Source organism: Branchiostoma floridae, chromosome 17, assembly GCF_000003815.2.
Source record: "Branchiostoma floridae strain S238N-H82 chromosome 17, Bfl_VNyyK, whole genome shotgun sequence".
NCBI lineage: Eukaryota > Metazoa > Chordata > Leptocardii > Amphioxiformes > Branchiostomatidae > Branchiostoma > Branchiostoma floridae.
Window position 1 is genome coordinate 12,754,855 of NC_049995.1, and position 23,441 is coordinate 12,778,295.

General features: G+C 41.5%; 4 protein-coding genes and 1 long non-coding RNA gene across 7 annotated transcripts in view; 1 reads left to right on the plus strand and 4 right to left on the minus strand.

Moving 5' to 3' along the window:
* LOC118404290 (galactosylceramide sulfotransferase-like) overlaps positions 1-3,671 on the minus strand; it is a 5,183-nt gene extending 1,512 nt beyond the window's left edge. The window contains exons 1-2 of the mRNA XM_035803357.1: positions 2,772-3,671; positions 979-1,149 (exon numbers count right to left, since the gene is read on the minus strand). Of these exons, the coding sequence (XP_035659250.1) occupies positions 979-1,149; positions 2,772-2,932 (332 nt within the window). The 5' untranslated portion in view covers positions 2,933-3,671. The remainder of the gene's footprint in view (positions 1-978; positions 1,150-2,771) is intronic.
* Positions 3,672-8,058: 4,387 nt separating this feature from the next.
* Positions 8,059-17,383, minus strand: LOC118404569 (galactose-3-O-sulfotransferase 2-like). Of its 3 annotated transcripts, none has more exons than XM_035803744.1 (3): positions 17,254-17,383; positions 15,907-16,071; positions 8,059-9,340 (listed from the first exon to the last, which is right to left on the minus strand). In XM_035803744.1, the coding sequence occupies exons 2-3, from the start codon at positions 16,059-16,061 to the stop codon at positions 8,212-8,214; spliced, it is 1,284 nt and encodes a 427-aa protein (XP_035659637.1). In that variant the 5' UTR covers positions 16,062-16,071; positions 17,254-17,383; the 3' UTR covers positions 8,059-8,211. The 3 variants fall into 3 exon arrangements, with proteins under 3 accessions (XP_035659637.1, XP_035659636.1, XP_035659635.1); XM_035803743.1 differs by lacking the exons at positions 15,907-16,071; positions 17,254-17,383 and adding exons at positions 9,725-9,895; positions 11,826-12,422; XM_035803742.1 differs by lacking the exon at positions 8,059-9,340 and adding an exon at positions 13,111-15,052.
* On the plus strand, positions 12,275-17,731 carry LOC118404572. The gene is made up of 2 exons (XR_004829781.1): positions 12,275-12,341; positions 17,547-17,731. It is a non-coding gene; the product is annotated as an uncharacterized LOC118404572 (long non-coding RNA).
* On the minus strand, positions 17,193-20,835 carry LOC118404570. Its single transcript, XM_035803745.1, has 3 exons — positions 20,706-20,835; positions 20,119-20,284; positions 17,193-18,834 (listed from the first exon to the last, which is right to left on the minus strand). The coding sequence occupies exons 2-3, from the start codon at positions 20,269-20,271 to the stop codon at positions 18,580-18,582; spliced, it is 408 nt and encodes a 135-aa protein (XP_035659638.1). The 5' UTR covers positions 20,272-20,284; positions 20,706-20,835; the 3' UTR covers positions 17,193-18,579.
* A 488-nt stretch (positions 20,836-21,323) lies between these two features.
* Positions 21,324-23,441, minus strand: part of LOC118404571 (protein crumbs-like) — a 9,602-nt gene continuing 7,484 nt past the window's right edge. The window contains exon 11 of the mRNA XM_035803747.1: positions 21,324-22,895. Coding sequence (XP_035659640.1) covers positions 22,762-22,895 — 134 coding nt within the window. The 3' untranslated portion in view covers positions 21,324-22,761. The remainder of the gene's footprint in view (positions 22,896-23,441) is intronic.

Sequence of the window (23,441 nt, forward strand, 5' to 3'; positions counted from 1 at the left end):
TACTATCCTATGGCACCGGGGTAAGTCTGACTGGAGATTAATATTCAATCTCTACAACTGGACGCTCTTCTTCAGCTTCACTTAAATGACCTGGCAGAACAATTCATTACGAGTATATCTAACTAGAATGGTTCAACATATATTAATTATGAGGATCGTATGTAAATTTCACTCTTATGCAAATCATGTCTAGATGGTTCACCACTTTAACTTAACCCTATCCAGATGGGGGGGGGGGGGGTAAAAGTTTCTGCGCCAACTTTGACGTCCTACAGCTCCCAAACGGCTCGTGCTAGAACAATCAAACTTAGTGATTTTTTTTAAATTTTTGGCAACAATTTAAAAGGACTTGGGTAAGTTTATAATTTTTCGTGTTGCCATGGCAACGGGTTTCTGAAAGGCAAATTTTACGAAAATCACTAATTTTGGTTTAAACAACGGGATTTTAAGATTTTCTTGCTAAACTAAACTTCTTTTCATATATCTTTAATATCGAACACATCTTAGTTTAACATTTATAATAAAATATTCATAGATTACTAGTATGCTAATGAGATGACGTAATTGGTCAAAATCCAAGATGGCCGACGTACAATATCATGATGAAAAGTACAAGCAGCTTATTTTCACTCAGATTTCATCACTATTTGGTATTTTCTTACAAAAAACATTCATGTAAACGTTTTTAATCCATCTATTGAAATCAATTAATGACGTCATAATTACGTCATATTACGTCAAAATTGGGGCACAGGTGTGGCATTGCGGGGTTCGTTCACTGCGGCACTGTTTTGTTCTTTTTTCCGATTTTTTTTCATAATTTAGATATTGCGTAATATGTAAAGGCATGACTTAGACAAAAATTAGAAAATTCGTGTTTTTATCTCTGAAATTCGTTGAGTAATCTTTCTAACTACGCAGTGCCGCACCAGTTCCCCGAGTGCAGTGAGATACCACCCTTATGAAGATACTGGTTACCTGTTTATAATCCTGTAATGTGGCTGCCTGGAATGGACTAGGGTGTCTTTCATAAACCTGTTTCTATACATCCCGCAGAGCCCAATGAAGAAAAGAACCATGAGAACAAAACCCCATGATTTTATGGTAGGTCTCATTATGCTGGACGTGGCTTTCTCCATCTTGAAGGCCCTAGATCAAAATAATAAATGTATTTCAACTTTTTTCTTTTTCATAGAGTGTCTTTCCTTATTTTATATACAACAATCTTTATTGACACGACAAAAGTACAGCGACTTTCGTAAGGTCTACATGTATAACAACTACTTACAGTACAACTAAACACATATATAAGGATATCTATAGGTATAAATACATCAATAAAGGGTCCAGCATGTCATTTACACTATTGGTTCTACGGTATAAACAATCATGACTATATTTGCCTACTTATACACACACAGTGCGGATTATCGCCTCCCAGAATGTAGTTGAGTTTATCTATCGAACATAGAGTAGCAAATTCTTTAGAGCAAGCGGAAAGAAATGTGAACAGCTCTGTGCGTTTATCATTATATCGAGAACAATCCATAAATATAACCTTATGCCATTCTGGCAAAGGTAACAAAGTGACGTTCATAGATTTCATACCCTACTTTATATTTTCATGTAGTAGGATTCATTTATACTATCCTTATCTAAATGTGAGTCCGGAATATGTATAATCGTTGGAAAGTTTGTATACATTCAAGTGATGATTAGAACGGATATTGTACCTACAAATACTTGTCAATGAATACATTTTCTTGGAGGGTGGCCTACCGAATACTAGTATTCCTAGACCGGCTGCACTCCTTTGCCAACTTTTGTTACTATCTTATGCCACCGTAGGATCTGCTAAATGGCACCTATACATAACTCTCCCGATATTTTGCAGTGACGTGTAAATTTCCCTTTGGAATTTCCCTCAGGGTTCGCTTGACTCTCGCTGATACCCGCATACTTAATTATGGGTCACGCTCGGAACTTCTTAGCCTGGTATCCAGCCGTAATATAGCTTCCGAGTCTCTTCTTTCCTCTCTGGTAATTGCTAGGAACTTCTCGCCAGCGCCTGAACTTTAGCCTTAGCTTTGGTCCGCTCCCGCTAATTAAAAATAACAGCCTACGGAATAAAGACCTTTATCGGGAGGGGGCTAAATCCAACAAAGCTGGACTCCAGGCTACGGAACCGGAGCCAAACCGGGTAGCTCTATGGACGATTCAACAACAACAACAACGACAAAAGATCCTCGGCCCGACGCCCATGGACTAGTTACACTCAGTGTCTCGTCCCTCTTGTGCAAAATGTGTGCACCAGAAGTTCATGAACAGTATCAACAAACACAGGTAAATACCCGCCCACTTTACACAGACAGACTCTGGACACTATAAAAACCATATGCAGTGATGACCGGGAGAATATTTTGAGCGAAAACGGATGGCACGAGCAGTACAAAATGTACGAAACTGTTCAAGATTGAAAATGGCGTCACATTATTGTCGTTACGAGCACATTAGCACTTTGCCACCAAATTTAGGTTACCTGACCATTATTTTTCTCCCCTTTTTCCCTCTCGATTCATCAAAATCTACTCTTCATATGTCACAACAGTAAATTACTCAAAGACACTGGACATTATTGCATTGTTTAAGAGCAAAAGTGGACTTTTGCGTTGTTGTGCATGTAGACCACCTTGTTTAGTAGTGCGTGAATGGTGATTTTACTGCCAAACAACAACTTAGAGCAGAACTTGAGCGGAACAAATGCCACAAACCTGCTGTTAGCGCAGTCCGAGACGTTGTCTTCACACTGTGGTGTTCTGAGTATTCCAACACGTACGGGAAAAAGTATAAACTCTAACGTACGTGTCCGTGTACAATCTTCAAAACTCAACTGACATCTATCAGCTATGACAACTATGGGCGTAACCGGCATTACTAGCCAGAAGGACCGGTTTTTAATGAATTAATGAATGACATTTTTCTACATTTCTGATCGATCAAACAAGATAAGTACAGGTAGCAGCAATAGATATAAGGTGCAATTTTTGATATTAGAACGCATCTGCATACTGGATTAATACATTTTAGTATGTACAAGTTCAACTTCTTCTCGCTTCTTACAGCAGTTGTAAACATAAGGACAGATGGAAAATCTACCGTAAGTAGAAAAGTCAATGACCGAACCAGTCGCCCATTACATACTCCCCTGCACTAATTACATCAACCGCAGGTTATCACTCCTCGACAAACTTTCCCTGCTTATAGGACACTCAGGTAACTTGTCAACACTTTCTGAAAATGCCCAGATTTCTTCATACATTCTAGTGTGTACAGGTTGAACTTCTTCTCGCTTCTTAAAACAGTTGTTCACACAAGGACAGATGAATATAAGTACAAAGGTGAAGGGCGTGAAGGGTAAATCTCTCCAAGCAGATGTTTGACTGTCCATTTTTGACGTGTTTTTCATGCGGTTTTATCAGCAGTATAGTTGGCAGGACAACCTGTGACGACTATATATATTTTGTTTGTAATCATCTTGGTACAAAGTACAAACTGACTCACATTTTTGACACACTATAGTTTCTTGTTTGTGAGAATAGTGATTTAGACAATACTCAACAGCGCAAAGGTAAACTTTCTTTCAACACTACGACATACACGGATGGAATTTTTAACGACCACTTTGGCATTCTTCAGCATGAAGAAGTGTACAGCCTCATTACTCGTAAGGGTACCTAATATCTACTGGCTATTTTGCAAGGTGAGGATTCAAAAGTCACGAAAGTTAGACACGTGATGTTATTAACAAACGAACTTGCTGCCAACAAACATCCGTTATCTTCCATTAGCCACAGACATTAGACAAAAAAAAACACTCAAGATGTCAGTGAGTCTTTATTAGTAATTATCATGTAGCCAGGCGCCGCGGACCAATCAGAAGTTCCCCGTTCCATGTTGGTTATGACGCCGTCACACATAGATTCCGGCAAGACAGGTGCATTTCTTAATTCTAATAATTTGTGCTTAATTATCATTCGTGCATCTTCTCCGTAACAGACTCCTCCAACACATCATGATACTGTACCATATAAACATGCATTCAAATACAATTCAATCTCTACAGCCGAATGAGAAATAAGGAGATTTACTATCAGACGGTTAGAGTGACATCCATCACTCTTCTTTAGCGTCACTCACTAGAATGAAACGGCAGAACAATTCAATACAAAATCCAGCAGAAGCCGTTTAATTACACGCCCCATTTGCCAGCATATTTCGTGCAATCATCCGGATGGCGCAACAAAGCGAAGTTATCCAGCTGGACCAAACCACTACAGGATTTGGTGATTCCGTGCAATTAACAGAAGTGTGCAGTTATCCGCTGTGCAATTAACTGGCTTCTACTGTATAATGCATGGTATCAGATAAAAACTGCATAGTCTTCGTAAGGCTAACGTCACATTTGCATTTGTTTATTCAAAACAATTCAGACTTATTACAAATATCACCTATCAAATAAAATAAAAAGCCTAAAAATTATTTTATTCAATATTGCTCTTTGTAATACAATTTCAACGGTACTAAGCGATTAGCGCTACCTACCCCAACCATGTACTGTGAAACGTTAGGGCGTTTGGTTTCTAAGTTCTATTAGCTTATTAGAAACTCAGAGTCAAACCAGTCCGATTACTACTCGTGAGCCGTATAATAAATAATAAATGAATAAAGTTTATTGCCCATTGGTCTAATTGCAGGTGAACAAAATCAATTGCATGAAGTGATTTAGAACAGGTAAATAATCTAAATTCTAACATATGAAAATTAACTGACTGTATGTACATACAGAATATCAAATACGATTCTAAACCTACATTACTATAGCGGGGTTGGACTTCTTCTTTGAAAACAGTTGAAAATGAAATGTCCCACATTTTCTATGATAGATTGATTCGGTGATCTTAGCAGGAAGTGTGTCTTTTTTGTTGAAAAGTTTGGTATGATTTCAGACACTCTTTCAAATAACAACAGCAAGTTTACAGTTACAGGTCTAGGGATAAGATAATACAGAAATCTGAATATATACAGAGAGAGAGAATTAGTCTAACCAACTAGTACACAATCCAACAGTGAGTGATCTAACCAACAGAGAGTTGGTCTAGCCAACTAACTAGTACACAATCCAACAGTGGGACTAGCCGTAGGCTTCGACTGACAAATATCTTCGTACAATCTCTAAGGCCAATTAGTATAACAACCCATGTCCAGTATCAGGGTGAAATGCACGAAGCTGTCCTAAGTTAAGTTAGATGTCTGAAGTTGTCCAAAGTTGTCCAAAGTTGTACGAACTTGTCCGAAGTTATGACGTCATCTAAACTTGGACAGTCAGCCGGGTGGTGTACGGAGTTGTACGAACTTGTCCGAAGTTATGACGTCATCTAAACTTGGACAGTCAGCCGGGTGGTGTACGGAGTTGTACGAACTTGTCCGAAGTTATGACGTCACGCTAACGATGACGTCATCTAAACTTTGGACAGTCAGCCGGGTGGTGTACGGAGTTGTACGAACTTGTCCGAAGTTATGACGTCACGCTAACCATGACGTCATCTAAACTTTGGACAGTCAGCCGGGTGTACTGATCAGGTCGCGTATTCCTGGGAAGATGTCGCCTAGCATGACTTTGGCGATACATATACTACACTACGCGTCTACAAGTTTTCTGTGTTACGTTCAAATGTCTCAACTGTCATTTCTAGAACCTTTCTTCTAATGTTCTCATCTTCTTAGACGTCACAATCTGACGTTTACGTCACTAACTCAGGTGTTTTCGTAATTCGAAACCGGAATGCGTTCTTCGAACGGTGTCGTTTTTCAGTCTAACAGTTTGAAACCGTGTGGCGCTGGAGTCGCCACGGCTACTTTTTAGTCCGTGTCTTTGACGAAATAGACTTTCTTAACGGGGGATTTACGGACAATATTATATCATATCATGTCGTGCAGTAAATCTTTGAAGGCTACAGATCTCCATTCGTCCTGGAAAGTCGAGTTTGACTGGAAGGGTTTTCCGGAAGAACTTGTTCAGGTGGGTTAGTCGTATAAATCGCACCTTGATATGTTTTGAGTTCTGACTTTTGATTCATAAATGATCTATTCTTTAGAAGTTACATCTTACAAAACAACATATTTCTTATCAGAATGCAGATTACTTATCTTTATTAAGATTTGTCTTATTCTTCACAGGGCCGGTTGTGCTGTTGCATCTGTTTTTTGCGTGCCAACGGTGGCTGTTTTATATAGCCTTATCACGGTCGCGGCTTTTGCTGTAAGCCATGCACAAGTCTCTCCACCTGACACCAAATGGAGGGAAGATGTTCTTCTGTGGACAGCTATCTGTCTGCCAACAGGTAGATTTACTTCTAAACACCTTTTTTATTGTTTCAAATCAAACGTTTGATTCAATGTAGATATAACGTTATATGTTCAAAATTTACAACCGTCATTTCTAGAACCATACCTTGTCGAACATTCTTTTGCTTAACGTCACCAACAGACATTTACGTCATTTGCTCAGATGTTTTTTTTTTAATTCGAACCTGGAATGCGTTCGTAGAATGGTGTCGTTTTTCAATCTCTGTATTGCGCCACGGCTGCTTTTATTTCATTTGTTCTATTCTTTTTAAACATCTATTAGCGGGGATCAAAATGACATTTACCTGTTGTCTTGGCAGGCGCTGGGAAATCTACTATCTGTAAATGGATTCAAGAACTTGTGACTGATGTTTACACGAAGTTGCGGAAAGACCATACGGACAGTGGTAGTCCGTCTGCTGGGTTTACTTATGTACTAAATGGTGGAAGTACTTCAATTAATTGTTAAATTACAAGGAATAAAATAACAACTACTACTTCTTATGATACAAAGTAGTGAAAGATGACTGCAATACATGTAGTTTATAAATAGATAGGGGAGATGTTTTCAGGTACTTGTATTTAGAAGTGACGTAAAAAAAGGGAAATATAATATTAAGAGTGAACTTAAATTATTTTGTGTGCATTGCTAAAACGAACGTTAAGAGGAGAAATAAAAGACAAAAAAAGTGAAATAAATGAAATTTTTACAATGTATGAACATTGATTTTGTGCTGATTAATGTGCATCTATATTTTATTTGCTTATATGCGTGAGTGGTGTGTATCTTATTTACACATATATAAGTTTTTACTATGTATTAATTAACTTTGGACAAATTCGTACACATGCCGCCCTACCCTGCCCACTGTCCAGAGTTAGATGACGTCACGTGACTTTGCACAAGTTAGGACAACTTCGCACACTTGTTGACCTACCCTGCCCACTGTCCAAAGTTAGATGACGTCACGTAACTTTGCACAACTTAGGACAACTTTGCACACTTGTTGACCTACCCTGCCCACTGTCCAAAGTTAGATGACGTCACGTAACTTTGCACAACTTAGGACAACTTTGCACACTTGTTGACCTACCCTGCCCACTGTCCAAAGTTAGATGACGTCACTTAACTTTGCACAACTTAGGACAACTTTGCACACTTGTTGACCTACCCTGCCCACTGTCCGAAGTTAGATGACGTCACTTAACTTTGCACAACTTAGGACAACTTTGCACACTTGTTGACCTACCCTGCCCACTGTCCGAAGTTAGATGACGTCACGTAACTTTGCACAACTTAGGACAACTTTGCACACTTGTTGACCTACCCTGCCCACTGTCCAAAGTTAGATGACGTCACGTAACTTTGCACAACTTAGGACAACTTTGCACACTTGTTGACCTACCCTGCCCACTGTCCGAAGTTAGATGACGTCACGTAACTTTGCACAACTTCGGACAACTTCGCACACATGCCGCCCTACCCTGCCTACTGTACGAAGTTAGATTACGTCATCCAATAAATGTTTTGACGTCATCTGTGACTCCCGATATAGCATCAAAGCCAGTTGGAAACGGTTGTAACTTAGTACAACTTCGTACAACTTCGTACACCCTAACTTCGTGCATTTCACCCTGATACTGGACATAGCTCCTTGTTTAACATAGCCAATCAAGGTTGGTTGCTCTCAACACCCAACCAATCAGGGATTACCTAACATGCTAATCTAAGCTCATATATATAGTCTAGTACTGTCAATTCCTAATTACATCATAAGTCAAAGGTCATGACCGTTACAACTGTTTCTAATCAACGTGAAAAATATTTAGCAGCAGAGATTTATCCAGAACTCTGGTGTTCGTCATTGAGATGGCTCTTCTGAAACCGGAAGATAAATTTGGAGGCATTTTGTGTGTCTTTTTTAAAACATGTGACCAATCGTGCCACTCCATTTTTAGCTTAAGACAGAGAGTCGAATCAATGTCAAATTCTTCGTGCCAAGTTGTCTTTGGAATGGTCAGTTTGCCAGCTGTCAAATTCAACTCAATTTTGGGTACTTTCATAATTGCTTTGGTACAAAAGATAGCCGTTTGATTCAGCACGTTTTGAAAATGGCGCACTTCGTGTGGAAAATCAGCGCCTTCTCTTTGTATCTTCTGCCAAAGTGTCGCGTTAAAGTGATCGTACAGCTGATAATCTACATTGCTCCATCGGCGGTGTTGCTTCAGCAAGGCCGTACTCATTGGTGTCTTTTTATATTTCTTCAGGTTTTTGGGTGCGACGTTATAAAGAATGTCTTTTAAGGTCCAACACATCATTCTCCTCAGCAAGACAAGAGATTCGGCCATATGTTCTAAAATGAGAACCAGGTCAATTTCTCTGGACAGCGTTTCGATATACTCATCAATGGACGATTGGCTGTCAGACAGTCCGAGAGGAAACCCAAGGTCATACGCCATATAATTCTTTGCAAGGGTATATGGTTCTCTTGTATGGCTTAGGGCCTTGACGTAAGGAACGTGGAATTGGTCTGGACTTTTTATGAAGGACGCAACAGGATCTGACCGCTGCAATCCCCTCATTTTTTTCACAAGGTGATACGAGTTGAACACAGATCGAAGGTGAGAAAGAGGCTGCCTAAGGATAGCGATGTACATGGTGTCAGGGGGCATGAGATGGTCTAACAACTGCCTATTGTAAACCGTGTGATCAACTAGAACATTGTAAGTACCGTCTGCCGACGGTATGAAGTCTTCCTGTCTCAAGAGGTTGGGCCAACCGACGTCACTCCTGATCACAGGCAGAACGAAGGTCAGGTTGTGTTCGTAACCGAAGCGTTGGAAGATGCAATTAGCGGTCGTGCTTCCCGCTTTGTGAACTTTGACGAACATGAAGTTTCGCTTGGCTTCACAGGCGCCCTCACTTGTAAACGTCCTGTCATGCAGCAAAGCAAACATTTCCATTCGTTATGCGTTGCTTTGTCATTTTCGAAAATATGAACACTATGGTTGAATACATTACGTTCATGAAGGTAAGATATCTTAATAAACAATATTCAAACAAGGACTGTGTCCTAGATATAAATAATCTCCAGGCAGATACAGCACTGCCATAACATAAATTTAATATCAAAGCTGGCCAAGGAGTAGAAGCCGCCTGGCCCCCTTTGGCCGGCTATACTCTTTGGCCAGCTTTGGTACTATCTTATGGCACCGCGGCAAGTCTGCATGAAGATTATGATTCATCTTTCGAACCCCGCAGTGCCGCACCAGTGCCCCAAGTGCATCGAGATACCACCTGTATGAAGATATTGGTTACCTGTTGAGAATCGTGTAGGGCGGCTGCGCGGACTGGACTGTGGGTTCTTTCATAAAGTTCTTTCTATAAGTCCCACAGAGCCCAATGAAGAAAAGAACCATGAGAACAAAACCCCATGATTTTATCGTAGGTCTCGTAATGTTGGACGTGGCGTTTGCCATCTCGACGATCCTGGATCAAAAGAATAGATATATTTCAACCTATAATTTTCCTTCGTTGTCTTTCCTTATCTTCATGTAGATTCCATGTCCTACGTTATATTTTCTTGTAGCAGGATTCATTTGTGATATTCTTATCTAAATGTGAGTCCGAAATGTGTATAATCGTTGGAAAGATTTCTATACATTCATGTGATGATTAGAACGGAGATTGTACCTACAAATACTTGAATACGTTTTCTTGGAGAGTGGCAGAACACAGTGGACTACTACTACTACTGGTCTACTGAATAATACTAGACCGACTGCACTCCTTTGCCGACTTTTGATACTATCTTAATGCCACCATGGGATCTGCTTGGAGATTAACTGAAATGGCACCTATTACATAAATCTCCCCATACTTTGCAGGGACGTGTAAATTGCCCTTTGAATTTTCCCATAGGCTTCGCTGGAAACTCGCTGACCGACATGCCCGCATACTTCATTATGGGTCACGCTCGGAACTTCTAGCCTGCGCCTGATCTCCAGCCTAGCTTTCATGTTCCGCTCACGAAGGAGTCTTACCAGCCTGAGGAATAGCGACCTTGATCGGAAGGGGCCAAATCCAACAAGGCTGGACCCCAGACGGAACTTCAGAGCCAAGCCGGGTAAATCTATGGGCGATTCACCGACAACAACGACAAACAAGACTGGCAATACAAATATTATTGCCATGACGACGATTGAGGGGAACAACAATACAGCTCAAATCAGAAATAGACTGGAACTTCCCTGTCGCACTATCCCTGGCACAATATACGAGCCCACCTGTAACATAAACCTACAGCCAGCAGAAATGTACCATCCCTGGTACAGCACAATGGTCTGCCAGTAACCTAAGATCATCTAAACCTACAGCTGAGTACTACAGTGTGTAGTGGAGAATAAAAAATAAGGAAGAACCAACTGTTTCCAGCACTTCCGTCCTTGAATGACTTTCTTGCACCTTACCCATATGGCTGTCCTACTTCGTAATATTCCAGTCCTTGGATAGTATAATAGGCCTTGAACAATTATAGTTGGCTCTGAATATGATAACCATTAGGATGCCATCATTCAAGATCATGACCTCTATATGAAGTATTTCCTGTCTGCCTGTGGCGTATGGCTTGAACAAGCTCTAGAAAAGTAAATGTATCCTTCATAACATAACATAACAACCAAGACAACGTGATCCATTGTGCAGAGTTTCCCTGTCTACCACTTAAGTTTCAAGGGACAAATTCCTCCAGGGATCCAGTGTGACCTACATTCCACCATTGCATAACAGAGATACATCTGGAACAGATTGGGGGGGGGGTGCTTGCATACCCATCATACTACATTCCTGTGGAAAAATTCCTGTGCAATTCGTAGAATTTTTGCAGACTGAACGCAATATATACCACTTGACGACTCCCCTGAGGCGTCGTCAAAATCCTTGACCCGCTGCCTGTGTGATGATGAGCACTTGTTGTTCTTGTCTAGTCACCAGAAGTTCATAATTCGACATAAACAGTATCAACAAACACAGGTTAATACCCACCTTCTATACACACAGAGACACTGTACTGTTGGGGAATTTTCGAAATAGAAATAACTAAAAGCAGAGTCAAATTGTTGCTGTTGTTACGAGCACATTGGAACTTGGCCAACACATTTACGTCACCATTATTTAATTACACTACTCTCTCCCTCCCGTTTTTATCAAAAATCAAAATCTACACTAGCCATACTAGCTACTCTTCATATTTCGCAATACTGTAAAAGACACTGGACATTAATTTGTTTTTATAACAATAGTGGAATTTTGCGTTGTTGTAACGTTACATGTATACCAGCCTGTTTAACAGTGCGTGAATGATGATTTTACCTTTAATTGCCAACGTGACCACAACTTGATCGGAACAAATGCCACAAACCTGCCGTGAGTGCAGCCCGAGACGTTGCCGTCACACTGTGGCGTTGAGTATTCCACCACGTACGGAAATATGTACAAACTCCAACGTACGTCTTCGTGTACAATCTTTAAACCTCCGACTCCTGTTAGCTTCAGTCTCTGGGCGTAACCGTCCCTACGAACCAGAAGGACCGGTTTTTAACCTACCGTCACAAGGACGACCGTCTACGTACAGGTCGTAGCAATAGCTATAAGGTACAGTTTTGATATAATAAAATGGTATCTTACCACATCTACATTGACAAAGACATTGTAGTATATACAGGTTCCACTTCTCGCTTCTTAAAACAGTTGTAAACATAAGGACAGTTCTACCGTGAGTAAAAAGGTCAATGACCGAAACAGTCGCCCACAAAATAATACATGAACCACAGGTTATCACTCCTCGGCAAACTTTCCCGGCTTATAGGACACTCAGCTAAATTATTAACACTTTCCGAATATGCTCAGATTTCTTCATACATTCTAGTGTGTACAGGTTCAACTTCTTCTAGCTTCGTAAAACAGTTCTTAACACAAGGACAGATGGAAAATCTACCATAAGTAGAAAGGGCAATGATAAATCTCTCCAAGCAGATGTTCGACTCCTTTTTGACGTGTTGTTTGGTGTTTTTATCATGAGAACCCGTGAGCAGTGTAGTTGGCAGGACAACCTGTGACGACAATATATATATTTTTTTTTAATTTTGGTAATCAACTTGGTACAAACTGACGCACATTTTTGACCCACTATAGTTTATTGTTTGTGACAATAGTAGTGACTTAGACAATACGCAATAGTGCAAAGCTAAACTTTCTTTCAACACTAAGGCATACGCAGATGAAATTTTCAACGACCACTTTGGCATCCTTTAGCCTGAAGAACTGTCTCATCATCATCCTCATCGGTCGACGTGATCACACATGTTCGCACATGTTTACACACAACGGATTTATACCGCCCCTTACGGGGTGACATACCCTTTCGCTGGCTAATTACTAGTACAAGACGGGGATGCGCCAGGTCTCCCGTCCGGGTGAATGATGTAATTCACCATGTGGCTGATACGAGACAGAGGTTCGCCAGGCCTTCATCCGGGTGATTTGAAGTGAATCACCAACTCCCGACAGAAGGATTTGCACCAACATACACCGCACCATCGCACGTGTGGGGGTTCTTTAACGTGCATGGGGTGTGGCTCTCCCCATAAACGGGACCTCCATTTAACGCCCTAGCCGAGGGACGGCCCTAGCCGAAGCTAGGTACTCACCTGAGTAAAGTGAAGAACTGTACAGCCTCATTACTCACAAGGGTACCTAATATCTACTGGCTATTCTTTAAAGTGAGAATCAAAACTCTCGAAAGTTAGACACGTGATCTTATCAACACATGAACTTCCTGTTAATCAACATCCGTTATCTTTCATTAGTCACAGACATTAGACAAGTCAAGATGTCAGTGAGTCTTTATTAGCAAGTCTAAAACAGATTCAATGTTAACAACAAGAAAATGAAACACTGAAATCTATAAAAAGAGTACTGGAACACACTAAGAACTCAATGTTCATGAACTAAAATCTACCCCAATAAGAATGAAAAAGATGAGACTACTAGTATCAAAGTAACATCAACTTTAAATGTACAGTGTCGAGTTTTCATTCCCGCATAAAATGTGACTTTCTCCAAGGAAGAAAAAAAAACATATCCGCTTACAGTGATTCTTCAAATATATTTCAGTACTAACAAAGCAGATGGTTAGTGCAATGCTTAACAATTATTGGACTATGTCGTATATTTGACAGCTCTTATAATGCTCAGGTACAAGGTAAATGCCTAAAATATGGGTTCTTATTAGAAATCAAATATAACAAATGACCGTAGGTAACACAATCTGTGACGTAATTGTGGTTTGTCAGTTGTGTTGTTTTCAGCGAGCACACTGATGTCATCCATACAATTTACTTGCTGTGGCCTAATTGTCATTTGGAGATTTATCGTTATTACTACAGCGTACAGCGCCCCCCCCCCCCCAAAATGTCATATTTCTAATCAACGTCAAAGATTTTTAGCAATAGAGATTTATCCAGAACTTTGGTGCTAGGATATTCGATAGCCCTTGTGATGCCGGAAGATATATTTTGAGGCATTTTGTGTTTCTTTTTTAGAACATGTTCCCAATCAACCCACTCCATTTTTAGTTTGAGACACAAGGCCGGGTCTATGTCAAATTCTTCATGCCACGCTGTCTTTGGAATGGTCAGTTTGCTAGCTTTCCCATTCAACGCAAATGTCGACCTAACAACGTTTTTGTGTTTTTCGTCAAAAGCAGGTACTTTCACCATTGCTTTGGTGCAAAAGATAGTCGTTTGATTCAGCACGTTTCGAAAATGGTGCACCTCGTGCAGAAAATCAGCGCCCTCTTTTCCAATCTTCTGCCAAAGCGTTGCGTTAAAGTGATCGTACAGCTGATAATCTACATTGCTCCATCGGCGATGCTGATTCAGCAAGGCCGTGCTCATTGGTGTTTTTTTATAACTTCGTAGGTTTTTGGGTTCGACGTTATAAAGAATGTCTTTTAAGGCCCAACACATCCTCCTCCTCAGCAAGACAAGAGATTCGTCCATATGTTCTAAAATAAGAACCAGGTCAATTTCTCTGGACAGCGTTTCGACAAACTCATCAATGGACGATTGGCTGTCAGACAGTCCGAGAGGAAACCCTAAGTCATACGCCATGAAATTCTTTTCAAGGGTATATGGTTGTCTTGTATGGCTAAGGGCTTTGACGTAAGGGACGTGAAATTGGTTGGGACTTTTTATGAAGGACGCAACCGGATCTGACCGGCCCAACCCTTTTATTTTCTTAGCAAGGCCATACCAGTTGAACACAGACCGAAGTTGAGCCAGTGGCTGCCTAAGGATAGAGATGTACACAGTGTCAGTGGGCATCAGATGGTCTAACAACTGCCTATTGTAAACCGTGTGATCGACTAGAACATTATAAGTACCGTCTGCCGACGGTATGAAGTCTTCTTGTCTCAAGAGGTTGGGCCAACCGACGTCACTCTTGATCACGGACAGAACGAAGGTCAGGTTGTGTTCGTACCCGAAGCGTTGGAAGATGCAGGTGGCTGTCGTGCTTCCCGCCTTGTGCACTTTGACGAACATGAAGTTTCGCTTGGCGTCACAGGCACCTTCCCCTTTAAACGTCCTGTCATACAGCAAAGTAGACATTTCTATTCATTATGTGTTGATTTGTCATTTTCGAAAATCTGAACACTATGGTTGAACACACTACGTTTATGAAGGTTAGATATCCTGGTGAACCATATGCATATTCAAACAAGGACTGTGTCCTTGATATAGATAATCTCCAGGCAGATACAGTATACCGGTGTCATAACATAACGTTCGTATTAAAGCTGGCTAATGAGTATATGCCTGGCTAACTCCCTTCTTCAGCGTCACTAGAACGACCTGGCAGAAACTATTCAATACAAGTACATCTAACTAGAAAATGAAGGTTGAACATGAAAGGATCGTTTGCAAATTTTACTCATATGCAAATCATGTCTAGATGGTTGATCATTGTAAGTATACTAACAAATGTTTTGTGTGGGAGGAACATCGATTAAACAACAATGTAATCTGCGCCTTTCATACGTGTCAACGGAACAGGACAAGGGATATTTGAGCTTTCTTTTACACAACTAGTGAGGTTGACTTTCCCATTGACGTACCAGAACGAGGGGACACTAACTAAAGGAGGTATCTTCCTGCACTTGGGGCACCAGTGCGGCACTGCGGGGTTCGTTCACTGCGGCACTGTTTTGTTGTTTTCTCCGATTTTTTAATAATTTAGATATTAAGTAATACGTGAAAGTAAGACTTAGAAGACAACAAAATAGACATAACGTAAGAATATTCGTTCTTTATCTCTGAATTTCTTTTTTAGACTATATTTGAAAATCTCTAAAATTCGTTGAGTATCTTCCGAACCCAGTGGTGCCGCACCAGTTCCCCAAGTGCAGTGAGATACCACTTTTATGAAGATACTGGTAATACCTGTTGAGAATCCTGTAGGGCGGCTGCCTGACTTGGGGTTCTTCCATAAACTTGTTTCTATAAATCCCGTAGACACCAATGAAGAAAAGAACCATGAGAACAAAACCCCACGATTTTATCGTAGGTCTCGTAATGTTGGACGTGGCGTTTGCCATCTCGACGATCCTGCATCAAAAGAATAGATGTATTTCAACCTTTTTTTCCCTGAGTGTCTTTCCTTATCTGCAGGTAGATTCCATGTCCTACGTTATATTTTCTTGTAGCAGGATTCATTTGTGATATCCTTATCTAAATGTGAGTCCGAAATGTGTATAATCGTTGGAAAGATTTGTATACATTCAAGTGATGATTAGAACGGAGATTATACCTACAAATACTTAAATACATTTTCTTGGAGAGTGGCAGAACACAGTGGACTACTACTACTACTACTACTACTACTTGCCTACTGAATAATCCTAGACCGACTGCACTCCTTTGCCGACTTTTGATACTATCTTAATGCCACCATGGGATCTGCTTCGAGATTAACTGAAATGGCACCTATTACAAAAGTCTCCCCATACTTTGCAGGGACGTGTAAATTGCCCATTGAATTTTCCCTTAGGCTTCGCTGGAAACTCGCTGACCGACAAGCCCGCATACTTCATTGTGGGTCACTGCGACTCGGAACTTCTAGCCTGCGCCTGATCTCCAGCCTAGCTTTCATGGTCCGCTCGCGAAGGTTTCTAACCAGCCTACGGAATAGAACCTTTATCGGGAGGGGGCCAAATCCAACAAGGCTGGACTCCAGGCTACGGAACTTCAAAGCCAAACCGGGTAGTTCTATGGGCGATTCAACACTGCAACTACAAAAATCCTTGACCCGCTGCCTAAGGGATAATGAGCACTTGTTATCATAGTCTTAGCTTGTCTCGTCACGAGAAGTTCACAATTCGACAGAAACTGTATCAACAAACACAGGTTAATACCCACCTACTTTACACACACAGACACAGTAGATGTACGAAACTGTTGGGGAAATTTTCTAACTAGAACTAAAAGCTGAGTCAAATTGTTGTTGCTGTTGTTACGAGCACATTGGAACTTGGTCACCACATTTACGTCACCACTAGTATTTTTACACCACTCTCTCCCTCTCGTTTTTTTAAATCAAAATCTATACTAGCTACTCTTCCTTTTTCGCATTACTATAAACGCCACTGGACATTAATTTGTTTTTATAACAATAGTGGAATTTTGGGTTGTTGTAACGTTACATGTATACCAGCCTGTTAAACAGTGCGTGAATGATGATTTTACCTTGAATTGCCAAACCACAACTTGATCGGAACAAATGCCACAAACCTGCCGTGAGTGCAGCCCGAGACGTTGCCGTCACACTGTGGCGTTGAGTATTCCACCACGTACGGAAATATGTACAAACTCCAACGTGTTCGTGTACAATCTTTAAACCTCAGACTCCTGTTAGCTTCAATCTCTGGGCGGTCCTACGAACCAGAAGGACCGGTTTGTAATCTACCGTGACAAGGACGGTCGTCTAGGTACAGGTCGGAGCAATAGCTATAAGGTACAGTTTTGATATAATAAAATGGTATCTTACCACATCTACATTGACTAAGACATTGTAGTATGTACAGGTTCCACTTCTCGCTTCTTAAAACAGTTGTAAACATAAGGACACATGGCAAATCTACCGTAAGTAGAAAGGTCAGTGACCGAACCATTCGCCCATTACATACTCCACTGCCCTAATTATATGAACCACAGGTTATAACTCCTTGGCAAACTTTCCCGGCTTATAGGACACTCAGTTAACTTATTAGCACTTTCCGAATATGCTCAAATTTCTTCATACATTCTAGTATTTACATGCTCAATTTCTTCTCGCCTCTTAAAACAGTTGTTAACATAAGGACAGATTGAAAATCTACCGTGAATAGAAAGGTCAATGGCCGTAACAGTCACCCATTACATACTCCACTGCCTAATTACATCAACCACAGGTTATTACTCGTCGGCAAACTTTCCCTGCTTATAGCACACTCAGTTAACTTATTAACACTTTCGGAAAATGCTCAGACTTCTTCATACATTCTAGTATGTTACTGTACAGGTTGAACTTCTTCTCGCTTCTTAAAACAGTTGTTCACAAAAGGACAAATGAAAATCTACCATAAGTACAAAGGTCAAGGATAAATCTCTCCAAGCAGATGTTCACCTCCGGCTGTTTTTTTTACATGTTTTAGGCGTTTAATTATGCGAGCCCATGAGCAATGTAGTTGGCAGGTCAACCTGTGATGACTATAGATATATTTCTTGTAATCAAGTTGGTACAAAGTACAAGTTGACGCACAGTTTTTGACCCACCATAGTTTATTGTTTCTGACGTGTGATTTAGACAGTAGTACAATGCTAAAGACACAAAAGATCAAATTTCAACTATCCCACCTTTTCTATTATGTGTGGGTTTTGTGAAGTTAGAAGGAGAATTGTTTTCTTTTTGTCGGTGAATGTTGAGAAGTTTGGATGGAATTGGGTGACCTCATGAAACAGCTATTTTCTTGCGTGATCATAGAAAGAGCAGTTTGACATAAATGTGTTTCGTCTTCCACCATGTTTGACGTGCACTGTTTGAACGTTTGCACATTATGAATGTCTTGGAATCAAAGTTCATCCCACGATTTCTAAGTATTCGTCCTGTTGCGAATCCAAGGTGACCTCGTCGGTGTCGGTTGGGTGGTCTTCTCGGCTTGGTTCGCCTTGGTCGGGATTTTCGTAGTCGTCCTCACCAGGATTCCCGCTACTCCTGACCTGTTCGTAGGTGGGTTGTTGCAGACTGGCGTACCCGCTGGAGGCCTCCATAGTTTCCCGTGACAGGGGCTGGTAGGCCTGGTCCTCACCCGGGGCGCTGTACTGGGGTGGGAGCTGTAAATACAATTTCGCATGGTTAATAATGAAAACCAACAGGTGTGTTTTGCCAGCCAGTAGGTACCCAAATTATGAGTAATGTGGCTATTTAACGTGGTCGAGGCACCTCCTCGAGCACGGGACCCCCGTTTTACGTCCCTCCCGGAAGACGTTTTCGTGGAAAGCTTCGTGAGGCTACAGCAATCCGGTCGTCCTTGATTGGTCCCCCATCCAAGAACTGTCCGGACCGCGCGTTGCTTAACTTCCGAGATTGAGGGATCGGGTGTATCCAACGCGCCATGCGGCCGAAGCTAAGACATGCAAAACAATCAAAAACATGTATAATTTACCTATGTACATTGATTGTTTGATTTTATTTTGCACTTTAAAAAATGATAACATAAAGCAAAGAAAAGAAAACAACAGAACGTGCAGGGGGGAGGAAAAAAAACGTGTGACTTATACAAACTCTTCCCCGTCAACATTTACAAATCTTAATACCATTTAATGGATATGAAGATTATACATCAAACAATGATAAACCAAGGAAAATAATTTCACAGTTCAAACCTCAAGTCTTAACCCCAACTGCAAAGCTGAATTTGTCGGGTTTGTTTTGGCTAAAAAAGCTCGAGGTCAACTCCGAATTTTAAAGATCTACGGCGAGAAGATTCTCATTATGATTTTTCATGAAACTTCGGAGTTAATATATAATATCATGATACTTCATCACCTGTCCTTATGGATCAGTCCAGTTGTCAGCTGAAATATAGAGATCAATTAATCTCCAAGCAGGTCCACGGCGGCGTAACATAGTATCAAACCCACCGTCTGACTCCCTTTGGCCGGCTATGCTCCTTGGCTAGCTAGCTTTGATACCACCTTATGGCACCGCAGGATCTGCTTGGAGATTAGAGATCAATTACAGGTCAAAGCATGTGAAAGGTCACAATTCTTTGTCAGATTTTAAGAATACATTATGCATATACTCCTGTCCTCTCTAGCAGAAAACTAGACCTTTATGATCAATATTTGCCCAGGAAAAAATGATCGCAAGGTGCGTTAGCCTCCTTCACAGGCGTCTCTAGGGCCATGTCGGAATTTTTTTGGGGGGGGTGGGGTGGCGGGGGTCGTCGAGTTGCAATTTTTATCTGGGAATACGACGGGAAAGGAAAATATGCCGGGAAAGGAATATATACCGGGGGGAGTGAACACACCCCAAAAAAAACAACTTCCGCCATGGCACTAGAGACGGCGGTGAAGGAGGCTAAAGGTACGTGCTGTCGACTGCGCAACGCTAACCTCCTGGGTTTGTGTGGACGCATTGACGCGACGATTCGGTGGTTGAAGCCCCATGTAAGTGACGTCCAGCGTAGTTGGCGGGTTGAGTGACTGGTAGACAGGTTCTTCTGGCATGACGTTCTGTTGGGCCTGTGTTGTCTCCTCATTTGACATTCGTGAACGACATCTATGATGCAAAAATACAAAAATCAATACAAAAAAAAATACAAATGCAAAAACCGTTGTTTCGTGTTGTAGAACTTACCATGAATGTAAACATTGCTTTGCTGTAACAACTAGATCTAAATCAATCACACATTTCATCAACATAGATTATATTGAAATACTACTTTAAGTTGAAATTACAGATACCTTTCTTATAGCTAATTCATTATAGAGCACGGATGTTTAATGATTCTTTCAAGACAAATAGCTTCTCAGTGCAGTAATTTTGGCGAAAGTTTTACCTAGTGTTGATGGCATTAGACATACATGACCTGGTCTGGCCACATATACAATAATTCATAAATATAACTCATATATATTTAGCGTGGCGAACAATAAAAAGTAGAGATATCGATGTCAAATTGGAATACGCGTGTACTTACTTCTGAGAACGGAAGATCACAACCACGACCACAAGAACTGTTGGGTGGAAGGAGGTGTACGTTAGAACGAGGAAACAACTTGTTTGTTTGTTTGTTTATTTATCGAATCTTTAGCCTATTTAGCACATTTTTATGTGGAAAAATATTTTCGGTCGAAAACCGTGATAAACACTTTTAGTGAGTTTTACGCGTGGTATCATCATTTCATATGTTTTTTTTTTAAATCCTAAAAATTGTTCAAGTATGGACGTACTTACCTAAAAGGACAATCAGACAGACAAGGTAGCTAAGGTGATGGAACGGCTCGTGCACAACCACCTGTACAGCTACCTGGAAGTAAACAACCTTCTACATAGCCACCAGTCAGGCTTCAGAAAGGGTGATGGAACCGTCCTCCAGTTAGTTCGACTTGTACATGACTGGGCCAAGTCGATAGATGACCCTAACACCTCCTGCACAGCAGTGGTTTTCTTAGATGTTAAGCGAGCTTTCGATACAGTTTGGCACCAGGGACTGACATACAAGCTTACGCGCTACGGACTGGGGGGACCTCTACTACACTGGTTCCATAGCTACCTAACGGGAAGGCAACAAAGAGTTGTCATAAACGGTGTGACCTCATCCTGGGGTTCAACGGCAGCAGGTGTACCTCAAGGCAGTATACTGGGACCTTTGTTGTTCCTGCTGTACCTAAATGATCTGATGAGCCTCCCATGCAGGTCATCACTAAACTGTTTTGCAGACGACACATCTCTCTACAACTCAGCCAAGACTGTGCAGGAAGTGGCAGCCACCACAAATATAGATCTACAACTAGTATCCACCTGGTTTCTTGACTGGGGCCTCAGTTTACACCCTGATAAGTGTAAGGTAGTCTGCATAAAATCTGATCGTAACAACGTCCAGCTACCTCCTATCTACTTACTCGGGAAGATTGTGGAACAAGTGCCTTTCTACAGCCATCTAGGTGTCACCATTCACCAATCCCTCAGATGGACGGAACACGTACAGGTGGTCACAGGCAAGAGTAGAAAACTGCTAGGCCTCTTGCGCAAAGTCAGTGGCAAACTTGGAAGACAGGCCTTAGAAACAGCATACTTTGCTCTAGTTCGACCCAAGTTGGAGTACGCGTCAGCGCTACTGGGTGACTTGGCAAGTTCAGCTAGCAGGTTACTAGAACAGGTCCAGTACCAAGCAGGCCTTCTCGTCACAGGGGCGATGAAAGGTACTCCAAAATCTAACCTACTGCAGGAACTGGAATGGGACTCTCTAGCCACCAGACGACAGCTCAACTCACTCACCATCATGTACAACATGAAGAACGGACCTGTACCCCCACATCTACAGCTGCTTACTCCGTCAACAAGAGGCGCCCAGTCTACAACACGTCTACAGCTACGTAACAACACTCACCTTCATGTTCCTCGTTGCCGGACCCAGACATTCAAAAACAGCTTTATTCCTTTCACATCGTCACTCTGGAACCAGCTACCGCAGACAGTCAGAGACGCCCAAAGCCTCACTGATTTCAAGAGAGTTAGCAAAAAGCATCTGCTATCCACAAGGCACCACCAAACTTACCGACGACTCGGCCCAAGGCACAGTAACATCCAAGCTGCCAGGCTACGCATGGGTTGGTGCCAACTAAACAGTACTTTGTACAAAATGAACATCAAGAGCAAACATTGTGTCTGTGGGGCTTCCTCCGAAACAGTTCAACACTACCTGCTACACTGCCCCCTGTATTCCGACCAGCGTAGCAAACTCACCTCCACCGTTGAACGCCTTGTACAACAACGGCCTACTGTTTCACTCCTGCTCCAGGGCTCACCTGACCATGACGCTGTCACCAATAGACAGCTTTCAGAAGCACTGTGTGTGTACACGATATCTACCAAAAGATTCACTTCCAGCCGTACCTCTGTCCAGTAAATCCTTAGCTAGTTCGTACAAAATGTTAGCTTTAACTGCTTTTAATGTAAAAACTATTTTATTCTATTGCTTGTATATACATGTCCATTTTGTATTGTATATTTATATGTCTGTGGCCACAATATCAGCTTCGCTGCCTAGTGCCCGCAGTGTGTTGTCCTGTAACAACTTGAATAAAGAAAGAAAGACAGACAAGAATGGCTGCCAGGGCGGCGGGCGAGATGGGGTTAGGAGCTTGGAGCGAGCCGCAGCTCTGACCTAGTAAAGGATACAAAGGAACGTAGGGAGATAGGTTTATGACATGTTCAAGATCTCATCCATATGTGTATTCCAAATATCACAAAGCATATGCGATAGCATGGATACAGAGGAAATATCAGCACTAATAATTTTTTTCAACCTTTATCCATACTTGAAAATTACATATCTTCTGGCTTGGCCTTTTTTCAAGAGTTCCAGGTTTTATACACTTTGGTATTACAGGATCAAACATTTCTCTAAAACTTTTGATAGCACTGACTCAAAGAATGCAATTAGCCTCCTTCACTGATTCGCGATCTTCAACATGTTCTAAGATTCTCTAGATCTATGCCGGGAAAGGACTTGGCCGGTGATACAGTAATCGAATCAGCAAAAATAAACACTGCCGTACCGAAAGTCTGCACAAGGTAGACTCCGTTGCCGTCTTCTAACGGGGCTGGTTTTTATTTTGTCACGTTGGCTGGGTTCTCTTGTGCCGGGGAAGGGAGTTTGCCGAGGAAGGGAGTATGCTGTGAAAGGGATCCGGAGTTTGCCGGGGCAAAA

What these genes read in the sequence shown, in the direction of transcription:
- LOC118404569 (XM_035803742.1), bottom strand. Translation starts at nt 16,061, where the DNA reads ATGGCAAACGCCACGTCCAACATTACGAGACCTACGATAAAATCGTGG. An exon ending in CCCTACAGGATTCTCAACAG is followed by an intron (nt 15,053 to 15,906) that starts GTATTACCAGTA and finishes GCTGTATGACAG; the next exon opens with GACGTTTAAAGGGGAAGGTG.
- LOC118404570 (XM_035803745.1), bottom strand. Translation starts at nt 20,271, where the DNA reads ATGTCAAATGAGGAGACAACACAGGCCCAACAGAACGTCATGCCAGAA. An exon ending in CGTCCACACAAACCCAGGAG is followed by an intron (nt 18,835 to 20,118) that starts GTTAGCGTTGCG and finishes TTGTATTTACAG; the next exon opens with CTCCCACCCCAGTACAGCGC.